The sequence below is a fragment of the Salvelinus sp. IW2-2015 genome, linkage group LG30, assembly GCF_002910315.2.
Source record: "Salvelinus sp. IW2-2015 linkage group LG30, ASM291031v2, whole genome shotgun sequence".
In the NCBI taxonomy this organism is placed as follows: Eukaryota; Metazoa; Chordata; class Actinopteri; order Salmoniformes; family Salmonidae; genus Salvelinus; species Salvelinus sp. IW2-2015.
The window spans coordinates 15,484,865-15,509,755 of NC_036869.1; the positions used below are offsets into that span (position 1 = coordinate 15,484,865).

At 40.3% G+C, this 24,891-nt stretch overlaps 1 protein-coding gene across 1 annotated transcript; it reads right to left on the reverse strand.

Annotated features, from left to right (window-relative positions):
* Positions 1-18,180: 18,180 nt before the first annotated feature.
* Positions 18,181-23,218, reverse strand: mrpl24 (mitochondrial ribosomal protein L24). The gene is made up of 6 exons (XM_023975467.2): positions 23,134-23,218; positions 22,221-22,407; positions 21,655-21,750; positions 20,894-20,997; positions 20,275-20,405; positions 18,181-18,662 (listed from the first exon to the last, which is right to left on the reverse strand). The coding sequence occupies exons 2-6, from the start codon at positions 22,401-22,403 to the stop codon at positions 18,526-18,528; spliced, it is 651 nt and encodes a 216-aa protein (XP_023831235.1). The 5' UTR covers positions 22,404-22,407; positions 23,134-23,218; the 3' UTR covers positions 18,181-18,525.
* Between the last annotated feature and the right edge of the window lie 1,673 nt (positions 23,219-24,891).

Genomic DNA, 24,891 nt, shown 5'->3' on the forward strand with positions numbered 1-24,891 from the left:
CGCGCTAAGAGAGAGTATAGGCTAGATTCGCAGGAAGCAGGCAAAGAAGACGATGTGAAGATGGGTAGCAGCCCACGAAAAAGTATATTGAATATAACGTATGCCTGCAGACAACCATGAATAGTGCATTTACAATAGGCTTATAATGCACTTACAATATGTTCATTTTGGTCAATGAACATAATACAATTATTTAGAAATTCTATGTGTTATGCTAAATTTTGATATTATTTAGATCAAAATGAGTACATACAATGTTTATGTCCACAAAGGTTGACAAAGGCCTTTGAACTTCACAAAGTTCCTCTTCTGCTAATGATATCTGAAAGTGCATCATTGACAACAATGTCTTCTTAACCCCAAAGAGCAGTATGCAAAGCCAGCACAGTGTGGCATCCCATCCTAAGGGTTAAACTGTGAATTTGGGAAACAGAGTAGAGTTGAGTGGTTGGTACACAGTACATACAGTGCCTTCAGAAAGTAGTCACACCCCTTGACTTTTTCCACAATGTGTTGTGTCTGAGTCAATACATGTTAGAATCATCTTTGGCAGCGATTACGAATGTGAGCCTTTCTGGGTAATCTAAGCGCTTTCCACACCTGGATTGTACAATATTTGCACACTATTCTTTTTAAGTTTCAAGCTCAATCAAGTTGGTTGTTGATCATTGCTAGACAGCCATTTTCAAGTCTTGCCACTCAGGAACATTCAATGTTGTCTGGTAAGCAACTCCAGTGTATATATACCCTTGTGTTTTAGGTTATTGTTCTTCTGAAAGGTGAATTTGTCTCCCAGTTTCTGTTGGAAAACACACTGAACCAGATTTTCCTCTCGGATTTTGCCTGTGCTTTGCCCTATTCCTTTTCTTTCACATCATAAATAACTCCCTAGTCCTTGCCGATGACAAGCACACCCATAACATGATGCAGCCACCACCATGCTTGAAACTATGAAGAGTGGTGTGCTGTGTTGGATTTGCCCCAAACATTGTGCTTTGTATTCAGAAGGTAAAGTTCATTTCTTTGCCAAATTTTTTGCAGTTTTACTTTAGTGCCTTATTGCAAACAAGATGTATGTTTTGGAATATTTGTATTCTGTACAGGCTTCCTTCTTGTCACTTCTGTACAGAAAACAAATATTCCAAAACATGCATCTTGTTTGCAATAAGGCACTAAAGTAAAGCTGCAAAGACATTGGCAAAGAAATTAGCTTTATCTTCTGAATACAAAGCATAATTTTGGGGCCAAATCCAACACATCACTCTTCATAGTTTCAAGCATGGTGGTGGCTGCATCATGTTATGGGTTTGCTTGTCATCGGCAAGGACTAGGGAGTTATTTGTGATTAGGTTAGTATTGTGGAGTAATTACAATGTTGTTAATCCACCTCCGTTTTCTCCTTTCACAGCCATTAAACTCTAACTGTTTTAAAGCCAGCATTGGCCATATGTTGAAATCCCTGAGCAGTTTCCTTCATTTCTGGCAACTGAGTTAGGAAGGACTCCTGTATCTTTGTAATGACTGGGTGTATTGATACACCATCCAAAGTGTAATTATTAACTTCACCCTGCTCAAAGGGATATTCAATGCCTGCTTTTAATTTGTTTTACCCATCTACCAATAGGTGCCCTTCTTTGCGAGGCATTGGAAATCCTCCCAGGTCTTTGTGGTTCAAATTCACTGCTCGACCTTACAGATGTGTGGGGTACAGAGATGAAGTAGTCATTCAAAAATCATGTTAAACATTATTATTGCACACAGAGTGAGTCCATGCAGCTTTATTATGTGACTTAAGCAAATTTTTACTCCTGAATATATTTAAGCTTGTCATAACACATTTTTGGATTTGATTTATTAGGTTCCCCATTAGCTGACACCAATGGCAACAGCTAGTCTTACTGAGGTCCGAAAAATAACAAAAAAGACATTACAGACAAAATACTTTACAATTTACATACATTAACATGTAGTGTGTGTGTGAATCTATCAGTTACACATACATGTCAGTACATACACACAACAAGTAGTTCACATGGGGAAAAGGAGTTGTGCCGTGAGGTGTTGGTTTATTTGTTTTTTGAAACCAGGTTTGCTGTTTACTTGCACTATATAAGATGGAAGGGAGTTCCATGCACTCATGGCTCTGTATAATACTGTACATTTCCTTGAATTTTTTCTGAAACGGTGGATTGTGAAAAGACCCCTGATGGCATGTCTGGTGGGGTAAGTGTGTGTGTTAGTGCTGTATAAATTGACTAAGCAAACAATTTGGAATTTCTTATATAAACAAGAAGTGACGCAGTCAGTTTTTCCTCAACTCTTAGCCAAGAGAGACTGACATGCATAGTATTAATATTAGCCCTCTGATTACAATGACAAATACTTATTGACTAAAGACATTTCAGCTTTTCAATTGTAATTAATTTGTAAAAATGTCAAAAAACATCATTCCATTTTGACATTATGGGGTATTGTGTTTAGGCCAGTGACAACAAATCTCAATTTAATCCATTTTAAATTCAGGCTGTAACACAACATTTGGAAAAAGTCAAGGGGTGTGAATACTTTCTGAAGGCACTGTATTTTAAGCAGCACCATCTTCTCCAGTTGTTTGAATCACATTTCTCTAAGCTTATTTAATTGGTCAAAAAGTTATATAAGGTAGAGAAAGCCAGCACATACAGTGGGGAGAACAAGTATTTGACACACTGCCGATTTTGCAGGTTTTCCTACTTACAAAGCATGTAGAGGTCTGTAATTTTTATCATAGGTACACTTCAACTGTGAGAGACGGAATCTAAAACAAAAATCCAGAAAATCACATTGTATGACTTTTAAGTAATTAATTTGCATTTTATTGCATGACATAAGTATTTGATCACCTACCAACCAGTAAGAGTTCCGGCTCTCACAGACCTGTTCGTTTTTCTTTAAGAAGCCCTCCTGTTCTCCACTCATTACCTGTATTAACTGCACCGGTTTGAACTCATTACCTGTATAAAAGACACCTGTCCACACACTCAATCAAACAGACTCCAACCTCTGCACAATGGCCAAGACCAGAGAGCTGTGTAAGGACATCAGGGATAAAATTGTAGACCTGCACAAGGCTGGGATGGGCTACAGGACAATAGGCAAGCAGACATGTGTTGAGAGGCAACAACTGTTGGCGCAATTATTAGAAAATGGAGAAGTTCAAGATGACGGTCAATCACCCTCGGTCTGGGGCTCCATGCAAGATCTCACCTTGTGGGGCCATCAATGACATGAGGAAGGTGAGGGATCAGCCCAGAACTACACGGCAGACCTGGTCAATGACCTGAAGAGAGCTGGGACCACAGTCTCAAAGTAAACCATTAGTAACACACTACACCGTCATGGAATAAAATCTGCAGCGCACGCAAGGTCCCCCCTGCTCAAGCCAGCGCATGTCCAGGCCCGTCTGAAGTTTGCCAATGACATCTGGATGATAGAGGAGGAATGGGAGAAGGTCATGTGGTCTGATGAGACAAAAATAGAGCTTTTTGGTCTAAACTCCACTCGCCGTGTTTGGAGGAAGAAGAAGGATGAGTACAACCCCAAGAACACCATCCCACCGTGAAGCATGGAGGTGGAAACATCATTCTTTTGGGGATGCTTTTCTGCAAAGGGGACAGGACGACTGCACGTATTGAGGGGAGGATGGATGGGCCTATGTATCGCGAGATCTTGGCCAACAACCTCCTTCCCTCAGTAAGAGCATTGAAGATGGGTCGTGACTGGTTCTTCCAGCATGACAACGACCCAAAACACACAGCCAGGGCAACTAAGGAGTGGCTCCGTAAGAAGCATCTCAAGGTCCTGGAGTGGCCTAGCCAGTCTCCAGACCTGAACCCAATAGAAAGTCTTTGGAGGGAGCTGAAAGTCCGTATTTCCCAGCGACAGCCCGAAACCTGGAAGGATCTGGAGAAGGTCTGTATGGAGGAGTGGACACAAAATCCCTGCTGCAGTTGTGTGCAAACCTGGTCAAGAACTACACGGAAACGTATGTCTCTTGTAATTGCAAACAAAGGTTTCTGTACCAAATATTAAGTTCTGCTTTTCTGATGTATCAAATACTTATGTCATGCAATAAAATGCTAATTAATTACTTAAAAATCATACAATGTGATTTTCTTTTTTAGATTCCGTCTCTCACAGTTGAGGTGTACCTATGATAACAATTACAGACCTCTACATGCTTTGTAAGTAGGAAAACCTGCAAAATTGGCAGCGTATCAAATACTTGTTCTCCCCACTGTACATGCTGCATATGGGCATTGAGTTGGAGTTCAACACACCTGGTGGTAGTGTGCCATGGTGGCACCTGTGTTGCTGGGCGGGCAGTGAGTGAATGGTGCTTTGTAGATGTCCTCCTCTGCCTTGGCAGAAGTGGCGGGGCCCAGAGGAATTTAACACTGATGAGATATTGCCAGGACTGTCTAGGTGGAAAACTGCAAAGCAGGAAGGGCTAGGTCATGTTCATTAGGAATCAAATAGAAGAAAACAGATTGAAATAGGGAGGGAATACCTGGACTTGTACAATAAGAAACATTCATTTTATTTTTCCATTGCAAAAACATTTTAGGCTGTTTTGCTGGATTACTTTTAAAAGACCAGAAAAAAGGTGCAATTTCTGTAGTGAAAATCTCACCGGTCTCACAGAACTCAATCTTAACATTCCAAACCTTTAAGGCTGTTTTGTCCAGGGTTTGAGGGCCTAAAAACCATGAATCTTGAGAGCAACAATCTCCAGACCTTGAGGAAGACTTTCAAGGAGGGTTTGCAAAAACTAGAGACATTGGATTTGACCGGAAATAATCTTAAATTAATCTGAACAAAAAAGCTTATATATAATATAGTCAATAATTTAGATTTACCTGGAAATCAAATGTTCCATCTGGAACCCGGGGTCTTAGAGCGACTGGCCAACGTTACAATACTCCATCTGTCATCAAATCCAGTTGATCAGTATCATATAACAAGTGCTGTGCTCACAGGACTAAGAAGCTTACTAAACCTTGAAATATCCTGTAATGCTATCTTCTATGAAACATATATACCAATCTCTCCATCATTCTCTAACCTGTCATCTCGAGATTACCTGATGATTGACAATCAGGATCTACGGGAGTATCTTGTAGTTTACCGCTTAACTGTCTAGGTAGCCTGGCAGTTAAGAGCGTTAGACCAGTACCCGAAAAGTCACTGTTTTGAATACGAGCCAATGAGGTGAAACATCTGTTGATATGCCCTTGCGCAAGGTGGTTAAATCTAATTGCTCCTGTAAGTCGCTCGGGATAAGAGCGGCTGCTAAATGACTAGAACGTTGAAAGTCTGAGATCGTTATAATTTTTAATTGCAGGAGATTTTGTATTCAGACCCTGCACCCAAACACATTCACTCACACCCCTTGATCTCAGCTATAATGGCGTCTCAGGCCTCCCTCCAAAACTTTGGTTTTCCTAGATATGGCTACTATATTGTCATCATCACATCCGATGCATCTGGATACTGCTTTAAAGCAAATTTCTGCAGCATTAGTAAAGATGTGATTAATACATGTTGATGATTTAATTCCTTTGCTGTTTGTAACTATCCTGGTAGGTTGACTGATTACAGTTTGAAGCTTTTTCTTGAGTGGGCAGATTGATGAAAGCCAATCAATATTTACATCACCCAGAAAATATACCTCTTTGCTGATATCACATACATTATCAAGCATTTTATCCAGATACTGACTGTTAGCACTTTGTGGTCTATAGCAGCTTCCCACAAGAATGGGTTTTAGGTGAGGCAGATGAACCTGTAGCCATATTACTTTAACAGTATTTAACATGAGATCCTCTCTAAGCGTTACATTAATGTGGTTCTGAATATAAACAGTATTTACCAAGGATTGGTTTTCAACTGTATTCCACAGGCAAACCAATCATAGACAACATCACAGACGGGAGCAGAAAGACCATCTGTGTGATCAGCCGTATTTATCTGGGGGCGAGGGGTGCTCCATATAGTTCCAGGTTGTGGGGTGTATCTAATGTCCCTCGAATCAGACTGGGGTGACTCGAACAGGTAACAAATACAGCAAATGCCGATTTAAACCCTGGGTTGTATGTCCTATGGGGTTACTCTCTTTTCTATGCACACACAAAAACACAACTCACTTTTATCTTCATCTTCCATCTGTTTGCTGAGCAAAAGGACGTGTTGATCCTGGTGTTTCTGGAGAGACGTACCTACTTGAACTGGCCCAGAGCTGGGGAGCACACCGGAGTCTTCTGACAGAAACACAGGGGGGCTCTGGAGACCAAGGACTGAGAATAACATCCTCACTGGGGTGAAGAGGCCATGACAGAAACAACTGAAATGAAACGACTATCACCATCTGAACAATGTTTCTAATAGATTGAAGGGGAACAACAGCAAAATATGACTTGGCAGCTGAAGCACAGGTCCTAGTCCAGGCACATGTCATCTCCTGTCTGGACTACTGCAACTCTGCTGGCTAGGCTCCATGCCATGAACTCATCTAGAATGCCGCATCCCCCTGGGGTTCAATCTGCCCAAGGTCTCCCATGTCACTCCGCTCCTTTGCAATCTCCATTGGTTCCCAGTAGCAGCTTGCATCCAATTCAACACCTTGGTTTATGCCTACGGAGCAGCAAAGGAAATCGCTCCTCCCTACCTCCAGTAAGAGATGGGTATTTTAATTACTTTTGAGTATTTTATCATTTGTATTTGAAAGGCCTGGGAAAAAATGTATGTGATTTGTAACAAGATACTTCAGAACATTTACAAAATACTTTTAACCATTTTTTATAGAGGTTCCGAATTTTGTGGCTCCCATTACCCCAAATGTAATGCATTGGTATCAGAAGTCTTATGGCAGTATCCTTTGAGGCCATTAGAGGTGTTGGTGGATGAGTGGAGGAGCTTGAAAGACAGTTGAAACAGGGATGCACTTCCAGAGCAAGGATCATGCAGTGAATTTGGTCCACAAGTGACTCGACTTTTCTATTTGAAATAAAATATGTATTTTATTTGGCACCAGGATTCTGATCATTTGTTTGGGGGGTATTTTGTAACAATATACATTTTGATGTATCTTTGCCCATCTCTGCCTCGGCTCAAGCACTCTGTTCAGCAATCTGTGGACACCTGGCTTCCGCACCCTTCATCCCAGCCACAGCTCTTCCCTGTCCTGGCACCTCAGTGGTGGTAGGACAACATAGTCCCTTGATATGTGCCCCCCATTGACAGAGAATTTGGTACTGCAAGGTTGATGCTCCGCTGTATACCACCGTGTGACAAGAAAATGTAATAGAGTGGAACTTCTCCGCATAAAGGTTATCTGACTGAACAGCTAAAGTGAGTCAGAGAAGAACACTAACTTAAGCTGTTTGTTATGGTAAAGTATTTTTTTTTAAATCTAACACGGCGATTGCATTAAGAACTAGTGTATCTTTCATTTGCTGTKCAACATGTATTTTTTAGAAAAGTTTATGATGAGTTATTTGGTCAGATTAGGTGAGTGTCAGAAATATATCCGGACATTCTGGGAAAAAGTTGCTACATTTTCACAATGTATAACCACGGTTTTCAGCTCTAAATATGCACATTTTCGAACAAAACATAAGTGTATTGTATAACCTGATGTTATAGGACTGTCATCTGATGAAGTTGGTCAAGGTTAGTGATTCATTTGATATCTTTTGCTGTTTTTTTGCGATCGCTACCTTTGCGGTGAATGAATGCGGTTGTGTGTCTGGCTATTGTGGTAAGCTAATATAATGCTATATTGTGTTTTCGCTGTAAAACACTTAAAGAAAATCGGAAATATTGGCTGGATTCACAAGATGTTTATCTTTCATTTGCTGTACACCATGTATTTTTCATAAATGTTTTATGATAAGTATTTAGGTATTTCACGTTGCTCTCTGTAATTATTGGCTGGCTGCTTTGGTGATATTTTTGATGGTAGCTGCAATGTAAAACTATGATTTATACCTAAAATATGCAAATTTTCGAACAAAACATAGATTTATTGTATAACATGTTATAAGACTGTCATCTGATGAAGTTGTTTCTTGGTTAGTGACTAATTATATCTCTATTTGGTCGGTTTTGTGATAGCTACCTATGCGGTTAAAAAAATGGTGAAAATATGCGGTTGAGTCTTTTGCTATTGTGGTTAGCTAATAGAAATACATATTGTGTTTTCGTTGTAAAACATTTAAAAAATCGGAAATGATGGCTGGATTCACAAGATGTGTATCTTTCATTTGCTGTATTGGACTTGTGATTTCATGATATTTATATGCTAGTATTTACTTGTGGCGCTATGCTAGGCTATGCTAGTCAGCTTTTTACTGATGAGGATGCTCCCGGATCCGGGATGGTGATGAAGTAGAAGTTAACATATGTGGTCAAATCTGTGACTGCATGCTAGCGGTGCATTCAGAGCCATCCAGTAGCTAGCCATAAGCATGCTGGTCAATGGATAGCTGCCATTCAAATGCCCTCACAGTGGCAGCTATGTGCAAAGTTAACTTTTGCCCAGTGCATCCATCCATCCCATCCTGCTGGCGTCCAGAGGGCATAATTCCATATAGATTTGGGCTGGCTGTCATTCAACTGAGGTTAGCCAAGGCTATAAGGACAGAGGGGTTTTCTTTTTGATGACCTGGCTGGCTTATTCAGGCATCCAGGTGGACGACTAAATACACATTGGAGGAGGTTGATTGGTGGTCCTGAAGCACAAGACTATTTGCGCCACGTCTCAGAGTGCAAAAGCTTGGGGAATTCCTCTGGGTAGTTTGTAAGCATAAGTGAGGTCCACAAATCTGCCACAGAGTTAAGAACATGCCATAAGCTTGAAATGTCTCCAATAGAGCCATCAAATTGTATCCTTTTCTATAGCTCAATTGGTTGGTACGTTGTCAAGGAGGGCGGTCATGTGTTTGCGGTCAGAGGATCACTGGTTCGAGCCCGGTTTGGGGACAGTGGAGGAAGTTAGCAGTACACTGATGTCGGTTTCATGAGCATCAATTCTGTTTCATTTGGTGAGGGAAGCTATGCAAAATGGAGTCAACCAAACATGCAAGTAACCACAGGTCATTTAGTGACTCATGGACATGGTTCAACATTACATCAGAACTATGCCAGAACTCTTTGAAACAAATAACCCACAATAAGAAGGTTACAAATTTAGGTAAGAACAATTGCATTAAATACAGGCTGCATTTGGGGATGCATTTGTTTTCCATGGACAAGCTGGGTCACCAAGTGAATCACTGAAATTACAAGGAACCCGAGTTGTGTTTATTAGAAGTCTCTAATTTAGCCTGTCTGAGTTCACTCTCAGCGGTATTATTTAAATGGCTTGTTATCCTTCCTGCTGTTTTACCACATAAAGGAAAATACAAGTTTACATATTTTTCAAGGTCACTTTTCCCATTACTGTGCAGGCTCAAAGATGGGTTGTTGACAAATGTGTTTCATCTGCCAATTAAATATTGAGAATTCCAGAGGGAGATTTTTCTGTCATCATTCATTCAATATGTCCCTATACGCTTGCTTTGGTAACGTAAGTTCTTGCAGTTTCTAAGCCAATATAGCTTCTTAAATTTAATTCAGAAAGCGAAACAGAGATCCCACAACACACAGGCGTAAAAATGTGAGCAAGAGTTCGGCTATAGGCCTACTCTCCATATTCCTACGCTGCGATCCATAACGTACTCACACGGCAATGGGAAAAGAGACAAGCTGTTAAGTCATTTTCCCCATTCATTCCTTTCCTTTTAAAAGAAACCACAAAACCAGATTTTTTTGCTGACTCGCCGTTCTTTTTCCTTGGATGCAAAGCCTGGGCAAATAACTGTGCTTGTCTCACTTACAAGTAAGAAGCTGACTGCCCTGGCCAAACCTCTGGCTAGTCATACTCCCAGATGATGATGGTATTGCATTGGCCAAGGGAGGATATGGATGACCATGAATGAGGTAATGATGTATTTATATGACACGTGACACGTCATTTCTCTTGACTCACCGGCTGGCGGTGATGATAGTTTTTCCAGCAGCTCGAATCCTGTGAAGCACTTTTAACTGGGAGGAAATGGACACCAGTGGACATAACATGTCAGCGGTGGTGTTTGGAAGAATATATACATTGGGGTTTTATACATACCACACACACACACAACAGGCACAACACCACACGACACAACACACACACACACACACACACACACACCACACACACAACACACACACACACACACACACACAGCACACGCCATACCCCACACGGGTTGAGCCTCAGAGTCAAACAGACTATGATTCATGACAGGCCACCCCTACGGCAGTCTGCGGCAGAACTAACAGTATCCTTTGTTCATAGTGCAAAGAGTGTGGCTACGGAGAAAATGGGCTATTTAAAGTGGACAGACAAGACAAGCTAGGCACTGAATCAAAGACACACACGCCAACAGAAAACTGACAAGTTAATAGCTAAAAAGACACACAGAAAGCCACTCGACAAAAAGCGAGGGAGCACAATACAAACCATTGAGCGAGTGGAGAACTGCTGAGCAAGCGGAAGAGATGATGTCTGGAGATGGGGTGTGTTGATCAAATCAAATTTTATTGGTCTCACATGTTTAGCAGATATTATTAGCTAAATGCTTGTGTTTCTAGCTGCAACAGTGCAGCAATATCTAACAAGTAATATCTACATTTCACAACAATACACACAAATCTAAAGTAAAGGAATGAAATTAAGAATATATACAGGTGAAGTCGGAATTTTACATACACTTAGGATTGGAGTTATTAAAACTCCACAAATTTCTTGTTAACAAACTATAGTTTTGGCAAGTCGGTTAGGACATCTACTTTGTGCTCGACACAAGTAACTTTTCCAACAATTGTTTACAGACAGATTATTTCACTTATAATTCACTGTATCACAATTCCAGTGGGTAAGTTAACATACACTAAATTGGCTGTGCCTTTAAACAGCTTGGAAAATTCCAGAAAATTATGTCATGGCTTTAGAAGCTTCAGGTAGGCTAATTGACATAATTTGAGTCAATTGGAGGTGTACCTGTGGTGTACCTTCAAACTCAGTGCCTCTTTGCTTGACATCATTGGAAAATCCAAAGAAATCAGCCAAGACCTCGGAAAAGAGATTGTAGACCTCCACAAGTCTGGTTCATCCTTGGGAGCAATTTCCAAACTCCTGAAGGTACCACGTTCATCTGTACAAACAATAGTACGCAAGTATAAACACCATGGGACCACACAGTCGTCATACCGCTCAGGAAGGAGACGCCTTCTGTCTCCTAGAGATGAACGTACTTTGGTGCGAAAAGTGCAAATCAATCCCAGAACAACAGCAAAGGACCTTGTGAAGATGCTGGAGGAAACAGGTACAAAAGTATCTATATCTACAGTAAAACGAGTCCTATATCGACATAACCTGAAATGCCGTTCAGCAAGGAAGAAGCCACTGCTCCAAAACCGCAATAAAAAAGACAGACTATGGTTTGCAACTGCACATGGGAACAAAGATCATATATTTTGGAGAAATGTCCTCTGGTCTAATGAAACAAAAATATAACTGTTTGGCCATAATGACCATTGTTATGTTTGGAAGAAAAAAGGGGACGCTTGCAAGCCAAAGAACACCATCCCAACTGTGAAGCACGGGGGTGGTAGCATCATGTTGTGGCGGTGCTTTCCTGAAGGAGGGACTGGTGCACTTCACAAAATAGATGGCATCATGAGGAAGGAAAATTATGTGGATATATTGAAGCAACATCTCAAGACATCAGTCAGGAAGTTAAAGCTTGGTCACAAATGGGTCTTCCAAATGGACAATGACCCCAAGCATACTTCCAAAGTTGTGGCAAAATGACTTAAGGACAACAAAGTCAAGCTATTGGAGTGTCCAAGCCCTGACCTCAATCCTACAGAAAATTTGTGGGCAGAACTGAAAAAGRGTGTGCGAGCAAGGAGGCCTACAAACCTGACTCAGTTACACCAGCTCTGTCAGGAGGAATGGGCCAAACTTCACCCAACTTATTGTGGGATGCTTGTGGAAGGTTACCCGAAATGTTTGACCCAAGTTAAACAATTTAAAGGCAATGCTACCAAATACTAATTGAGTGTATGTAAACTTCTGACCCACTGGGAATGTGATGAAAGAAATAAAAGCTGAAATAAATCACTCTCCACTATTATTCTGACATTTCACATTCTTAAAATAAAGTGGTGATCATAACTGACCTAAGACAGAGAAATTTTACTAGGATTAAATGTCAGGAATTGTGAAAAACTGAGTTTAAATGTATTTGGCTAAGGTGTATGTAAACTTCCGACTTCAACTGTAAATATTTGGACGAGCAATGTCGGAGCGGCATAAACTAAAATACAGTAGAATATAATAGAATACAGTATATACATCAGATGAGTAATGCAAAATATGTAAACATTATTAAAGTGACTTGTGTTCCATTATTAAAGTGGTCAGTGATTTCAAGTCTACGTATATAGAGCAGGAGCCTCTAACGTGCTTTTGATGCCTATTTAACAGTCTGATAGCCTTAAGATAGAGGCTATTTTTCAGTCTCTCGGTCCCAGCTTTGATGCACCTGTACTGACCTCGACTTCTGCGGGGTGAACAGGCAGTGGCTCGGGTGGTTGTTTGTCCTTGATCTTTTAGGCCTTCCTGTGACATCGGGTCCTGGAGGGCAGGTAGTTTACCCCCGGTGATGCGTTGGGCAGACAGCACCACCTGCTGGAGAGCCCTGCGGTTGAGGGCAGTGAAGTTGCCGTACCAGGCGGTGATGCAGCCCGACAGGTTGCTCTCAATTGTGCATCTGTAAAAGTTTGTGAGGGTTTTAGGGACCAAGCCAAATTTCTTCAGCCTTCTGAGGTTGAACACTGTCTGTGTGGGTGGACCATTTCAGATCGTCAGTGATGTGTAAGCCGAGGAACTTGAAGCTTTCCACCTTCACTGCGGTCCCGTTGATGTGGATAGGGGGGTGCTCCCTCTGCTGTTTCCTGAAGACCACGATCAGCTCATTTGTTTTGTTGACGTTGAGTGAGAGGTTATTTTCCTGGCACCACACTCCTAGGGCCCTCACCTCCTCCCTGTAGACTGTCTCGTCATTGTTGGTAATCAGGTCCACTACTGTTGTGTCGTCTGCAAACTTGATGATTGAGTTGGAGGCATGCGTGGCCACGCAGTCATGGGTGAACAGTAAGTACAGGAGAGGGCTGAGCCATTGAATTGCGACTCCACTTTGTCTCTGTACTGACGTTTTGCCTGTTTGATTGCCTTACGGAGAGAATAACTACACTGTTTGTATTCGGCCATATTCCCAGTCACCTTTCCATGGTTAAATGTGGTGGTTAGCGCTTTCAGTTTTGCATCTATCCACGATTTCTGGTTTGGGTAGGTTTTACCCGGGACATATCCAAGTCTGTGTGATCAAAACAATCTTGAAGCATGGATTCTGATTGATCAGACCAGTGTTGAATAGTCCGAAGCACGGGTTCTTCCTGTTTGAGTTTCTACCTATAGAAAGGGAGGAGCAAATTGGAGTCAAGATCAGATTTGCCTGAAGGGAGGGCGGGAGAGGGTCTTTGTGACGGAGAAGTCCGACACTGGCCGCGGGCAGCGTTTGGTACACTATCACTATCACACTACACTAGCCTCCCTGCTCCGTTATCAGCTACGTGAACAATGTGGGTCGATACACAAGTTAACTTCCCTATCTTAGTACATACATTTCACACTTTATTCTTACCTCCCGTCAGTAGCAGTTTAAAGAATATACAGACAAGCGTTCATGTTTAATTTAAGCAACACATTGTAGTTATCAATGTTATGGACAAGCGCGTTGTTTGTTTGGTTCTGTCCCTCTCTCTCCATCTCTGTAGGTTCCAGGTATGCTGGGATAAGGACCAGAGCTACGGTAATCGGGCTGGCTTTGTAGTGCCTGTCCCGAATGGCTCGTTCATGTGAATGGGCATATTGGAAGACTCCATGTCAGTAGGGATGGGATTTTGTGTTATATTGGTGTGTGTTATATTGGTGTATTGTATCATGAGAAACGTGTTGCAATGTATATAATTCATTATGCTTAGCTGAGTGGAAAATGTAGGCTTTGATGAAGGTAATTGCTTAATTAGTTAGTGCTGGGTATGTTCTGATGGGAGGGGCTTCCCCTACAAAATGAGCCTCTCTTTCAGTTCAAGGGGGGAACCATTTTGGGATTGAGCTGTTGATGGAGCAGCATTGTTTTAAGCTGTCCCCATAATGTATACTTTGGATGGCAGTACTGTTGTTTTTCTTCCGGATTCACTATGTAAATAAACACTCTTGCACAGTTGTACTTTTGCAGCTCCGCCATCTTTTTATTTCATAGAGGTTAGGTTTTTCAGTTTAGCCTTCTGGCCTACGTGACAGTCTTGTAGGCATTTTGTTGAGTAGCAGTGGTCCAATGTTCTCAGAGTGTGCTACAGTCAATGTTTTGGTAGAATTTAGGTAACGTTTTCCTCAGATTAGCTTTGTTAAAATCCCCGGCTACAATAAATGCGGCCTCGGGATACGTGGTTTCCAGTTTGCATAAAATCCAGTGTAGTTCCTTGAGAGCCGTCGTGGTATCGGCTTGAGGGGGAATATACACAGCTGTGACTATAACTGAAGAGAATTCTCTTGGGAGGTAATACGGTTGGCATTTGATTGTGAGGTATTCCAGGTCGGGTGAACAAAAGGACTTGAGTTTCTGTATGTTATCACAATCACACCATGAGTAGTTAATCATGAAACATACAACCCGCCCGTCTTCTTCCCGGAGAGATCTTTATTCCTGTCTGCGCGATGAACCGAGAACCCAACTGGCTGTACGGACTCAGATAGTATATCCCGAGAGACTCTGTTTCACGGAAGCATGGCTATGTTACAATCCCTGATGTTTCTCTGGAAGGAGATCCTTACACTGAGCTCGTCAACTTTATTATCCAGAGACTGAACATTTGCGAGTAATATACTCAGAAGCGGTGGGTGGTGTGCGCTAGAGGTCGACCGATTATGATTTTTCAATGCCGATACCGGTTATTGGAGGACAAAAAAAGCCGATACCGATTAATCGGTCGATTTATTTAAAAAAAATATATATATATATATATATATATCATACACACACATTTTTGTAATAATGACAATTGCAACAATACTGAATGAACAATGAATACTTTTATTTTAACTTAATATAATACATAAATACACACACACACAGCTCTGAAGTGACAATGATACTAAAGAGTCTGCTTAGGAGACAAATACTCTCAACTGTTTGTTGTTTAAGTTACCTGTAATGAATGTTGAAAACAAAAACCTTAATTTCTATATGCAGGAAATCCTATTTTAATAATGGGCATGGTAAGAATTGACAACCAAAGTGCGAGTTATAATTCCCATGACACCTTCTAAAAAGCGGTTCCTTCATTTATTGCATAGGATATTTTTAGATTCACTTAAAATAAGGTCTGTGTTTCGTGTAGGCTTACATCACCGTGCCAATTTTATAACTGTGTAGATATCCATAGGACAAGGTAACTCTGATCAATATTGGCTAAATATAAGCGAAGATAAAAAAAAAATTGTAGAATGGAATTATGAAAATATGTTGACAAACYTTACCTTATCCTAGTGAGATTTACACGGGTATCAAAACATCGAGGCGGTTTAAGCCTGCACGAAACACAGACCTTATTTAAAGTAGATCAAGACATTCTCTATGGAAGACATGAACGGTAAAATAACGAAGGAACCCCTTTCAAATTCAGCCGCAAGTTATTACAGGAATTATAACGCGTCGACTATTTCTCTCTAAACCATATACCTTTGACTAATCCGGAAACTATCACCTCGAAAACAAAACGTTTATTCCGTTCCGTATTTTATCTAACGGGTGGCATCCATGAGTCTAAATATTCCTGTTACATTGCACAACCTTCAATGTTGTCATAATTACGTAAAATTCGGGCAAATTAGTTTGCAAAGAGCCAGGCGGCCCAAACTGTTGCATATACCCTGTCTCTGCATGCAATGGACGCAAGAGAAATGACAATTTCACCTGGTTAATATTGCCAGCTAACCTGGATTTCTATTAGCTAAATATGCAGGTTTAAAAATATATACTTGTGTATTGATTTTAAGAAAGGCATTGATGTTTATGGTTAAGTACACATTGGAGCAATGACAGTCATTGATTGATTGTTTTTTATAAGATAAGTTTAATGCTAGCTAGCAACTTACCTTAGCTTACTGCATTTGCCAACAGGCAGGCTCCTCGTGGAGTGCAATGTAATCAGGTGTTAGAGCATTGGACTAGTTAACTGTAAGGTTGCAAGATTGGATCCCCGAGCTGACAAGGTTAAAAATCTGTCGTTCTGCCTCGTTCCTAGGCCGTCATTGAAAATAAGAATGTGTTCTTAACTGACTTGCCTAGTTAAATAAAGATTAAATAAAGGTGTAAAAATAAAATATATATTTTTAAATAAATCGGCATATCGGCGCCCAAAATACCGATTTCCGATTGTTCGGCCATTCCGATTAATCGGTTGACCTCTAGTGTGCACGCCTCCTTAGTCAGACTCCGAATACCTCTTCTCCACGGCGGTGTTTTGGATCAGCCTCTGGAATCAGTTCAATTGCCATAGGGTGTACGAACAAAGGATCAAATTCAGGAAAGTCGTATTCCTGATCGTAATGCTGGTTACCGCCGCTCTGATATCCAAATGTTATTTCCAGTTGTATGTAATAATCCCCCCAAAATCCTGGGCTAATAATGTAAGCTATAACACATAAACTAAATACTGCAAAGTTGCTTAGGAGCTAGAAGCACGGCTGCCCTGTCTGTCGGTGTCATTTTATCACCAGGGAGCATCAGCTAATCTAAGCATCAACTGGATCGACAGTATAAATTGAAGAAATGGATGCATCCATATTACATTACACCTTTGCAGCTGCTATTTTAAAATTATGCAAATGTACAAGCAGGATGTCAAAGTGACAAAAAACAGACTTATGAAGATTGCTTTTCAGTTGACTAAGGACAACTGTAGGTTTTCCACTATTGGCCGACAGAATATTATTACACTTCTGTAAAATAAAATGTAAAGATGAATCATTTATAAATCATGGACTTTCAACAGTTCAGTACATCAGTATTGTTATTTTTGGGGGGTGGGCTTTTCCCTTCTTGACCATCATATAAAACCTGTATGAGTACTTTGTACACTACCCTGTGGTAAAAGTTTGAATGTCACATATCCAGCTTCCAACAGAGTCAAATGAGGTGACTGGGCATAGAAGACGACGCACCCTAATCAAATGAGGAAAGTGTGGTCCTATTGAGAAGACGTCCAGCTCCTCGCCACGCCCTTGCCAGGGATTTACTTCTGGACTATGTCCATTACTTGGTCCTTCGCCTCTTTCCTTCAGACGGATTGAAAAGAAACCCAGACATTTGTCTTAAAGCTTAAAATGGCATTATTACACCCTGGCCCAAGTAGTATAATTGAACTAATTTTAACATATAAATGGCCAAAGTGGCAGTGAGCTTTCCCAAGATGAGTAATGACTTAAGGTATTTTCTACTTCATCTTCCCAAACCCTTTTACAAGAGAGGCTGGCAGCTACATTTTTTTCCTGGCACTGCGTTTGCTGCAGCTCAAACTTTAGAGCTTTGACGTCTTTCTCCATAACTCTGATTTCAGCTCGTCTGTCAAATTCTGAGCTCTCTATTTGTCAAAATGTCCCACAAAAGCCAAGTTCTGTCCTGCAAAGTAAAAACCTGTTTTAAAAAGCTTGAACTAGTTGCTGACTGTGCAGTTTTGGTAACACGAGACGTCATTGCAGATTTACACATATTCATCTAAGTCTCAGACATAAGTTCACTTGGGGATGCTTTGACAAGACCACTTGTTCAACATCTGAATGGATAACTAAAGTAGCCAATTCTACAACAAATGCAGATGTAGTACTTACCTGCTCAATTTGTAACACAGAAACATTAGGATTACTTCTAGTGTTAGTTTTTATCTCCCACTATCTAGGAAAACAAAGTCAAATCTAGAAGAGGATTGTAGATTACTTAGACATTTATTTATGACATAAAAACAAACCAAAACATTTGAGCCAAACTCTGAAAGCATCATAAATAGTGACTTCTGCTGAATTTATGCCTGACAGAGGATCTGTAATGCAGTTACATTTCTATGTGCACATGAAGGTTCCCATCACGTTACTGTACTCACTCAACCCATTTCCACTGATATCCATCTGGACTGAGCGATGTGGAACATTTCTTTAAGACACAGATATAGGCCTACTGTAGGTCCATAAAGAGCATTCAGTAGGGATAGCGTGGATGCAACGCCCCAACCCCTAACCCAACCTGTGGCCCAGACACCAGAGGGTCTTCCCCCTCAGTACCAGTAGGTCTTCCGGTTCCTCCTGGGTTCCTCGATGCCCAGTTTCTCCATCACCTCCTCCTCCAGAGTCTTGAGGGAGGCCGTGTAAGTCTTCTCCAGGGTGTCCTCCGGACTGGTGTCCTTAGGGCAGTCTGGGATGGCAGACACCAACCAATAAGGGGATTTCAAAATTAGGGGTGGTTAATTCAGAAGAAAGGGTATACTTACACTAAGTACACAGCATGTAGCTGACCCAAATCACCTAACCAGTCTATAATCTGGTACACATCACCCTAGTAATTGTTCTGTGATTGACTGTTACGAAAATGCACTGATGAAGGAAAAAGTTTGTTGGCTTGATTGAACCATATTATGCAGTAAATGTAAGCGATTGGTTGAAACAGCGAGCCCTGTTTTCGTAGTGTGTGATCGGTCACTTTTTTGTGATATTGCGATGATTTTACTGTTTTATGCGGTAATTGATCAAATTTGCGGAGTATCGTTGACTTTGAAAAAAAAACATCTAAAAATGCCATGGCAGAATCGCTAAATTATGGAGGGACTGCAAAAGGATCCTAATCATAGGCCAAATTCTGACTAGAGACGCAGGGAACTGTTAACTTCAGCACAATTCTCACATTGCTATAATACAATTATTTAAAGGCCCAGTGGAGTCGAAATTAAGTTTTCCTGTGTTTTATTGTGTAATAACAGCTAATGAAACTAGCACTGTACAAGTATATATATATATATATATTTTTTTAATCAGTGTTATTTTCTGATAGTTGCTGGTTGAAAATACAATCTACACAGGACCTTCTAATTAGTAGGTTTTGCATGGGTGGAGTTAAGGCCTGCCTGGTGATTTCACAAGGCGGTATATGTTAAAGGCCCAGTGCCGGCCAAAATGTGATTTATCCTGTGTGTTATATATATTTCCACTCTAGAGTGGTTTGAAAAGACCGCCTGCAATTTCAGCCTGTTTTGGTGGGATGGAGTTTTGGTAAATTAGTTAATAGACCAATAAGAAAGACCTCTCTGCCACCAACAGCTAGTTTTCAGTTTTCCCCTTCCCGCTCAGATCAGTCCCAAACATTCCTAGTAATTTTCTTGCTTGAGAAATTGCTCTTTGCTAAGAATTTTAATTGAAAATCATTACAGTAAGTTACTTAATTGTTACTCAGAAATGATTTGATACGGAGATAAAAATAGCTGGATTGGGCCTTTAAAGGGGCATTCTGAAGTTGCTACCAAATTTTGCTACCAAATCCCATTGATTCTTGAAAATATAACTTATTAATGCCTCATGAGCTTAGTTCAACTGTCATACCCCATCAGAAGCCAAAAGGTAAGCCTGTTTTACTCCAATGTTTGTAAACAAAGTAAATGTGAACAAACATTTACATAAACACATTTTTTAAATTAGAATGTTGATATCATGGACAGTTTGCATCCATAACTCTGTGAATAAATTTGAGTGGTTACATTTCTCCAGTCCCATCCCTCAGCTTTTACCAAAACAATGGCGGAGACTACGCTTTGTTATTGTTTCAACTGCTGATTACCGCTTTAAACAAATAAAGGTGTTCCTTATACATCACCCAGACCAGCTTGTGTCCTGCTTTTCCACTCACTCATCTTCACCCAAATTGTTGACAAGCTTGACTCTCATTCACAAAAGCTCCCTCTCAACCTCATCAATCCATCTAGATTTCTTTGCTCCTCCTCTAGCCTTTGTTCCTTCCTCCCCAAACGCAGACTCACCCTTCCACTGCTGCGGTACGATACCGTCTCTGCGCTGGAACACTGGTTTGGGGACAATGCGGCCCGTCCTGAGGGAGACGCGCACCTTCTCCCCCTCCTCTGTGAACCTCCACTCCACCTCAGTGGGTTTCCTGTTGGAGCAACAGACAGAAGTCAGGTTTGGTATTAAACTCAGGACTAAAGTAGTCAAGATCAGTCAGGGTTCAAGTCAAAGCATTCACTAATCATAAACTATTTAAATACAATAGAAATGTGGGTACATCTGTGCACAAAAATACTACTTATTGCACCATTAAATCCAAGCCCTGCACATAAAATCTACTGAAAATCTAAACTAAACTCTGAGCATGGACACAAACCCTGGTTGTAGATAGTTACTGGGTGAGCAGGCTATTGTTCCGCTTCTGTTTTGCATGGGGGTTTTCTGCACCACCCTGTGGTAAAGGTTTGAATACCATGAGACTTTTCCACTGAAGCCCTGGTTAACTGAATCAGTTATTTCAGTATTGGACTGTTACCAAAGCCTGCACACCCAGCAACTATCTAGAAACAGGTTTGGTGATCATAGGCTTAGACAAATGTTAAAATCTGGACCTCCCCATAATGCACTGGGACTCACCTGTCAGTAGGGTCGACAAGTGAGATGTCTCGGATTAGAAGGGGAGCCTCGCTGGCAATATAGGTCCCCCGGTAACCTGCAGTTTTCCCAATGTACCTGAAATGCTAAAATTGAGAAATACTTGGTTCATTTAATCTATTCAAACATTGCAGAGATAACAGAACTTCAATTATTGTTGAAATCAATGTTGATCGTTTGTAACGCAGCCTAAAAAGAGCCATATTCTTTTTTAATAATATAAAGTGGGGTTCAACATAAAACATACCATACTTGTTTATCATCATAGTCCAAAACATGACAATGGATTCTCACTAAATTCACTGTAATGATGGTAGCAAAATAAATTACTGGATGGCATTAAGTCTAGTTTGTGAGTTGTAGGATCCTATGGTTCTAGCGATGAAACCGGGCCCTGGTCTTTGCAACTGTAGCTTGGCCTGTGAAGCCATTGAAAAGGCTACCCAGATTCAAAGACAGTGCACTAGAAACCAGTATGATAAAAATATTAGAAGGAAGCCCATCAAGCATTTATGAAGCTCCTCATTGGTAGTAGGGACAGTTTTCTAAAATGCAAAAATAAAATAAATATGTGACTACGCAACAACAACCATAGCTGGCACTATATCAAGTGGGTTATACAGTATGTATAGAAAATATTATACAACTGTTGGGTGTTTATACTGAATGTAGTGTATGAATGTCTTCTCTGTTATGGAAGTGGCAAACATATCCCGTCTTACAACGATGACTAGGATTCTTACCGTGTTCAGCCCGTCCAGGATGACCCAGTTTCTGTGTCTGAAGACCTGGGCCACTTTTCCCTGCTTTCCTTTGTCTTTCCCAGAGAGAATCTCAACCTGGTCAAGGTGGAATACCAGTTTAGAATATCAAAGCATCAAAACATCAGGCTAATGGCTGAATAAACCTTGCCAGTGACACTCCCTTTTCAGTCCTACATCTCATTATTGTGACCTTCCATGTGTTGCTTTTATAGCAAGGAATTGATCAACTCAATGGTTTGCCTAACAGTTTGTTTGTGTCTAATAACTGGTATCTCTGCAAAGGAATTAGGCATATAACTGCAATACCAGTGTTTAGATGGAAGCATAACATTTTCAGTGTATAATATTTATTATTAGAAATTATAAAGTTTGTGGTATATGGCCAACATACCACATAAGAGCTGTATCCAGGCACTCTGCTGCATCGGGCCTAAGAACAGCCTTTAGCAGTGATATATTGGCCATATACCACACCCCCTCGTGCCTTATTGCTTAAATATTCCATATCTAAAAATCTTCATTGTCCTTTTGGCATGACCACTTACTGTGTCCCCTTTGAAAACAGACCAGTCCTCATAAGCTATGGGCTCAATGAACACCTTTCTTCTCTTCTTGCCTGGTGGGTTCAATCTCTTGGCAGCTATGGTCCATGGCCGACTTGTGCCGTAGCGGTAGTCTTTAGGGAAGGCAGCCTTAGCGGCCATCGACAGTATGGCTGTTAATCGCATTTTCCTAAGAGAAAAGAAAATACAACAGAATTTTACTTAATTGGTGTGTGCGGTTTGTAAAAATCAAAGGGAGACAACGAGAAGTCATTATCTTTCAACATTTACTACTCAACAGCCTAATTATGGATGCCTATACAGTATAATGACCATATAATTAGGATCTCTATGATAGTGACAGTATAGATAGCTTGCTGGATACATAAGATGAAATGTGCTGATCAGCAAATTCTCCTGTGATGTAAAGTTGATTATAAAATAGATATATTATTTTTAAGTATACACTGTGTGAATAACTGTGTGCATTTTCATTATGTTTTATTGACACAAATGCAACACTGACATTGACCAGTGATGAAAATGATGGCTCTGTCAGTTAGATGCTGGATAACATTGGCTATGCTAGATAGAATGGTAATCGTTCTTCTGGCTATAGCAAAACACACCTGCTATTTTCTGGTTAGTAGTACGTTGCCAAGCGAATATGTAGCTAGTTAGCTTAATTGTAGTAGCTAACCCGAAAAAACTAGAGCTAGCAATGTAGCTAATTGTTGTGACATTTTGTTGACAGTTAGCTAACGTTAGTTAGCTTGAAAAGAGAGATGCATGCCGAGGATTCAAGGAAGCTTGAAAGTCAATCGCCTCCACAATCCAGAAAACGCAACTAAAATAGATAGCAAACCAAAGCATATAACATTCATTTCCAAATTATCAATCAGAAAATTGCATTTACCCCTTCTCGTTTTCAATGTCACATGCGTAAATCGTTCCACTTTGACCCCTACTACTTCTTTAGGGGTTGTAATTAGTTTACTGGCTCTCTACCGCCATCTATTGTACGGGTGTAGTGATGAATCTGTGCCACTGTCAGGTGAATGAGGAATGACAGCCAAACGAAATCACCTGCAGACGCCCAAGTCACGAACTGACTTGGGCTCGGGGTCATTAATAGTAGTCTATGAGCCAGCCCCCCAAATTTGGGAGTTTTCTGTTCTCTTTTTCTTTCACCCGCCATCCCATAAATTTTTCCGATAGGACTTTTACCCTATGACAAACATTGTCAGTATAAAACAAGTTCTATAATTCAATCATAAATGGAATGCTTAGATTCACAGCTATCCATCAGACACATTTTCAGGAATGTTCAGTTCAACAGAACTTTGACCTCTAGGGTACATATCAGAATACCTGATACATGTTAAACTGTGTTTGACAAGTGTTTCTGAAAGGTCATGAAATTACCTTTTAAATGATATATTTAACATAATAAACTTTGAATGCACTAGGTACAACTATTGTTGAAAAATCTCACAAATTGTGCCATTGACATTAGAATGTTGGAAACATAGACATAGAATTAATTGTAACTTTAGTGATAGAAGGACCAAATTGCACACACAGCTAGAACAGGTTTAAAAAAAAGACTTGTAGATAGGCCATCACAGGATTCATACATTCACCCCACAGAAGCCTTTTTCCAATAACTTATTGGATACATTTCGCCTGACCATACCTGTATGAAATATAATTGTAGTATCCACAATTATATCTTAAAATGTAAATTGTGATGAAGAATACACAACCAAATGATCCAGGTCTGCCAGATATATATGTACAATTATTCACAGAATTGTGTTGAATGTGCACAAAAAGCTGTTTGAATCACTAACTTCTGGAGATGTTATGATCAATAAGTGCAATTTTTCATCTTCAAACAAGCAAAATGGAGAAGTACATGTGAATAGTCATGGATGTGAGTGGATTAAAATGATATACAGTGTTATCCTATTAAAAGGTTATTGTGGTTATTATGACAGTTTGATGTTTTAATACCTCCGAATATGTCCCTGTTCACAGGGTGGATTGCAGAACTAAATAGCTGAAGCTCCTTTCGTCATGTCTTTAGTCAAATCAGTATCCTAGTGTCGAACAGAAACAACAGCTGCCATAGAGGTCAAGTCTATAAAACTATAACTACAGCAGCAGTCAAACTCATAGGATAACCTATTTAACTCATTCATAGAATGACAGAAACACTTTACATTCTTCCATCGATTTAAATTAGTCAAGTGTGTGGCTACATGTCAAATGTGTTACTAAAGTCTGGCATGGATATAGCCATATGATGAATCCAAAAAGGTGTAATTGGAACTTTCCCCCAAAGAAATTCAAATTTAGTGGAGACACAGAGGTGCTGGCATGTGTACAATAAATACATTAAATTAGAATTAATAAAACACAATAAAGCCTGGAGTCTTATTTCCATTGTGATCCTTCTATTTAATGTTATTTCAATTAAATTGAATGCGGTTTTAATGTTATTGACCATTCAGCACTGGAAGCTGTCCCCACACAATTTGCCCAGTTTGTGACTTGTTCATTTCATACTCTGCTAATTGTAGTAGGCTAGTTTGACAGATTGATATTGAATATATCCAACTTACTGACTTGAACCTCATGTCATGTTTAACCATCACAATAAAATGGTGAC

Excerpts from the sequence above, each read along its gene's own strand:
- mrpl24 (XM_023975467.2), bottom strand. The coding sequence starts at position 22,403 with ATGCGATTAACAGCCATACTGTCGATGGCCGCTAAGGCTGCCTTCCCT. Across the intron at positions 21,751-22,220 it reads CTGTTTTCAAAGGGGACACA|GTTGAGATTCTCTCTGGGAA; the intron begins GTAAGTGGTCAT and ends CACCTTGACCAG. Across the intron at positions 18,663-20,274 it reads CGTACCGCAGCAGTGGAAGG|ACTGCCCTAAGGACACCAGT; the intron begins GTGAGTCTGCGT and ends CTGCCATCCCAG.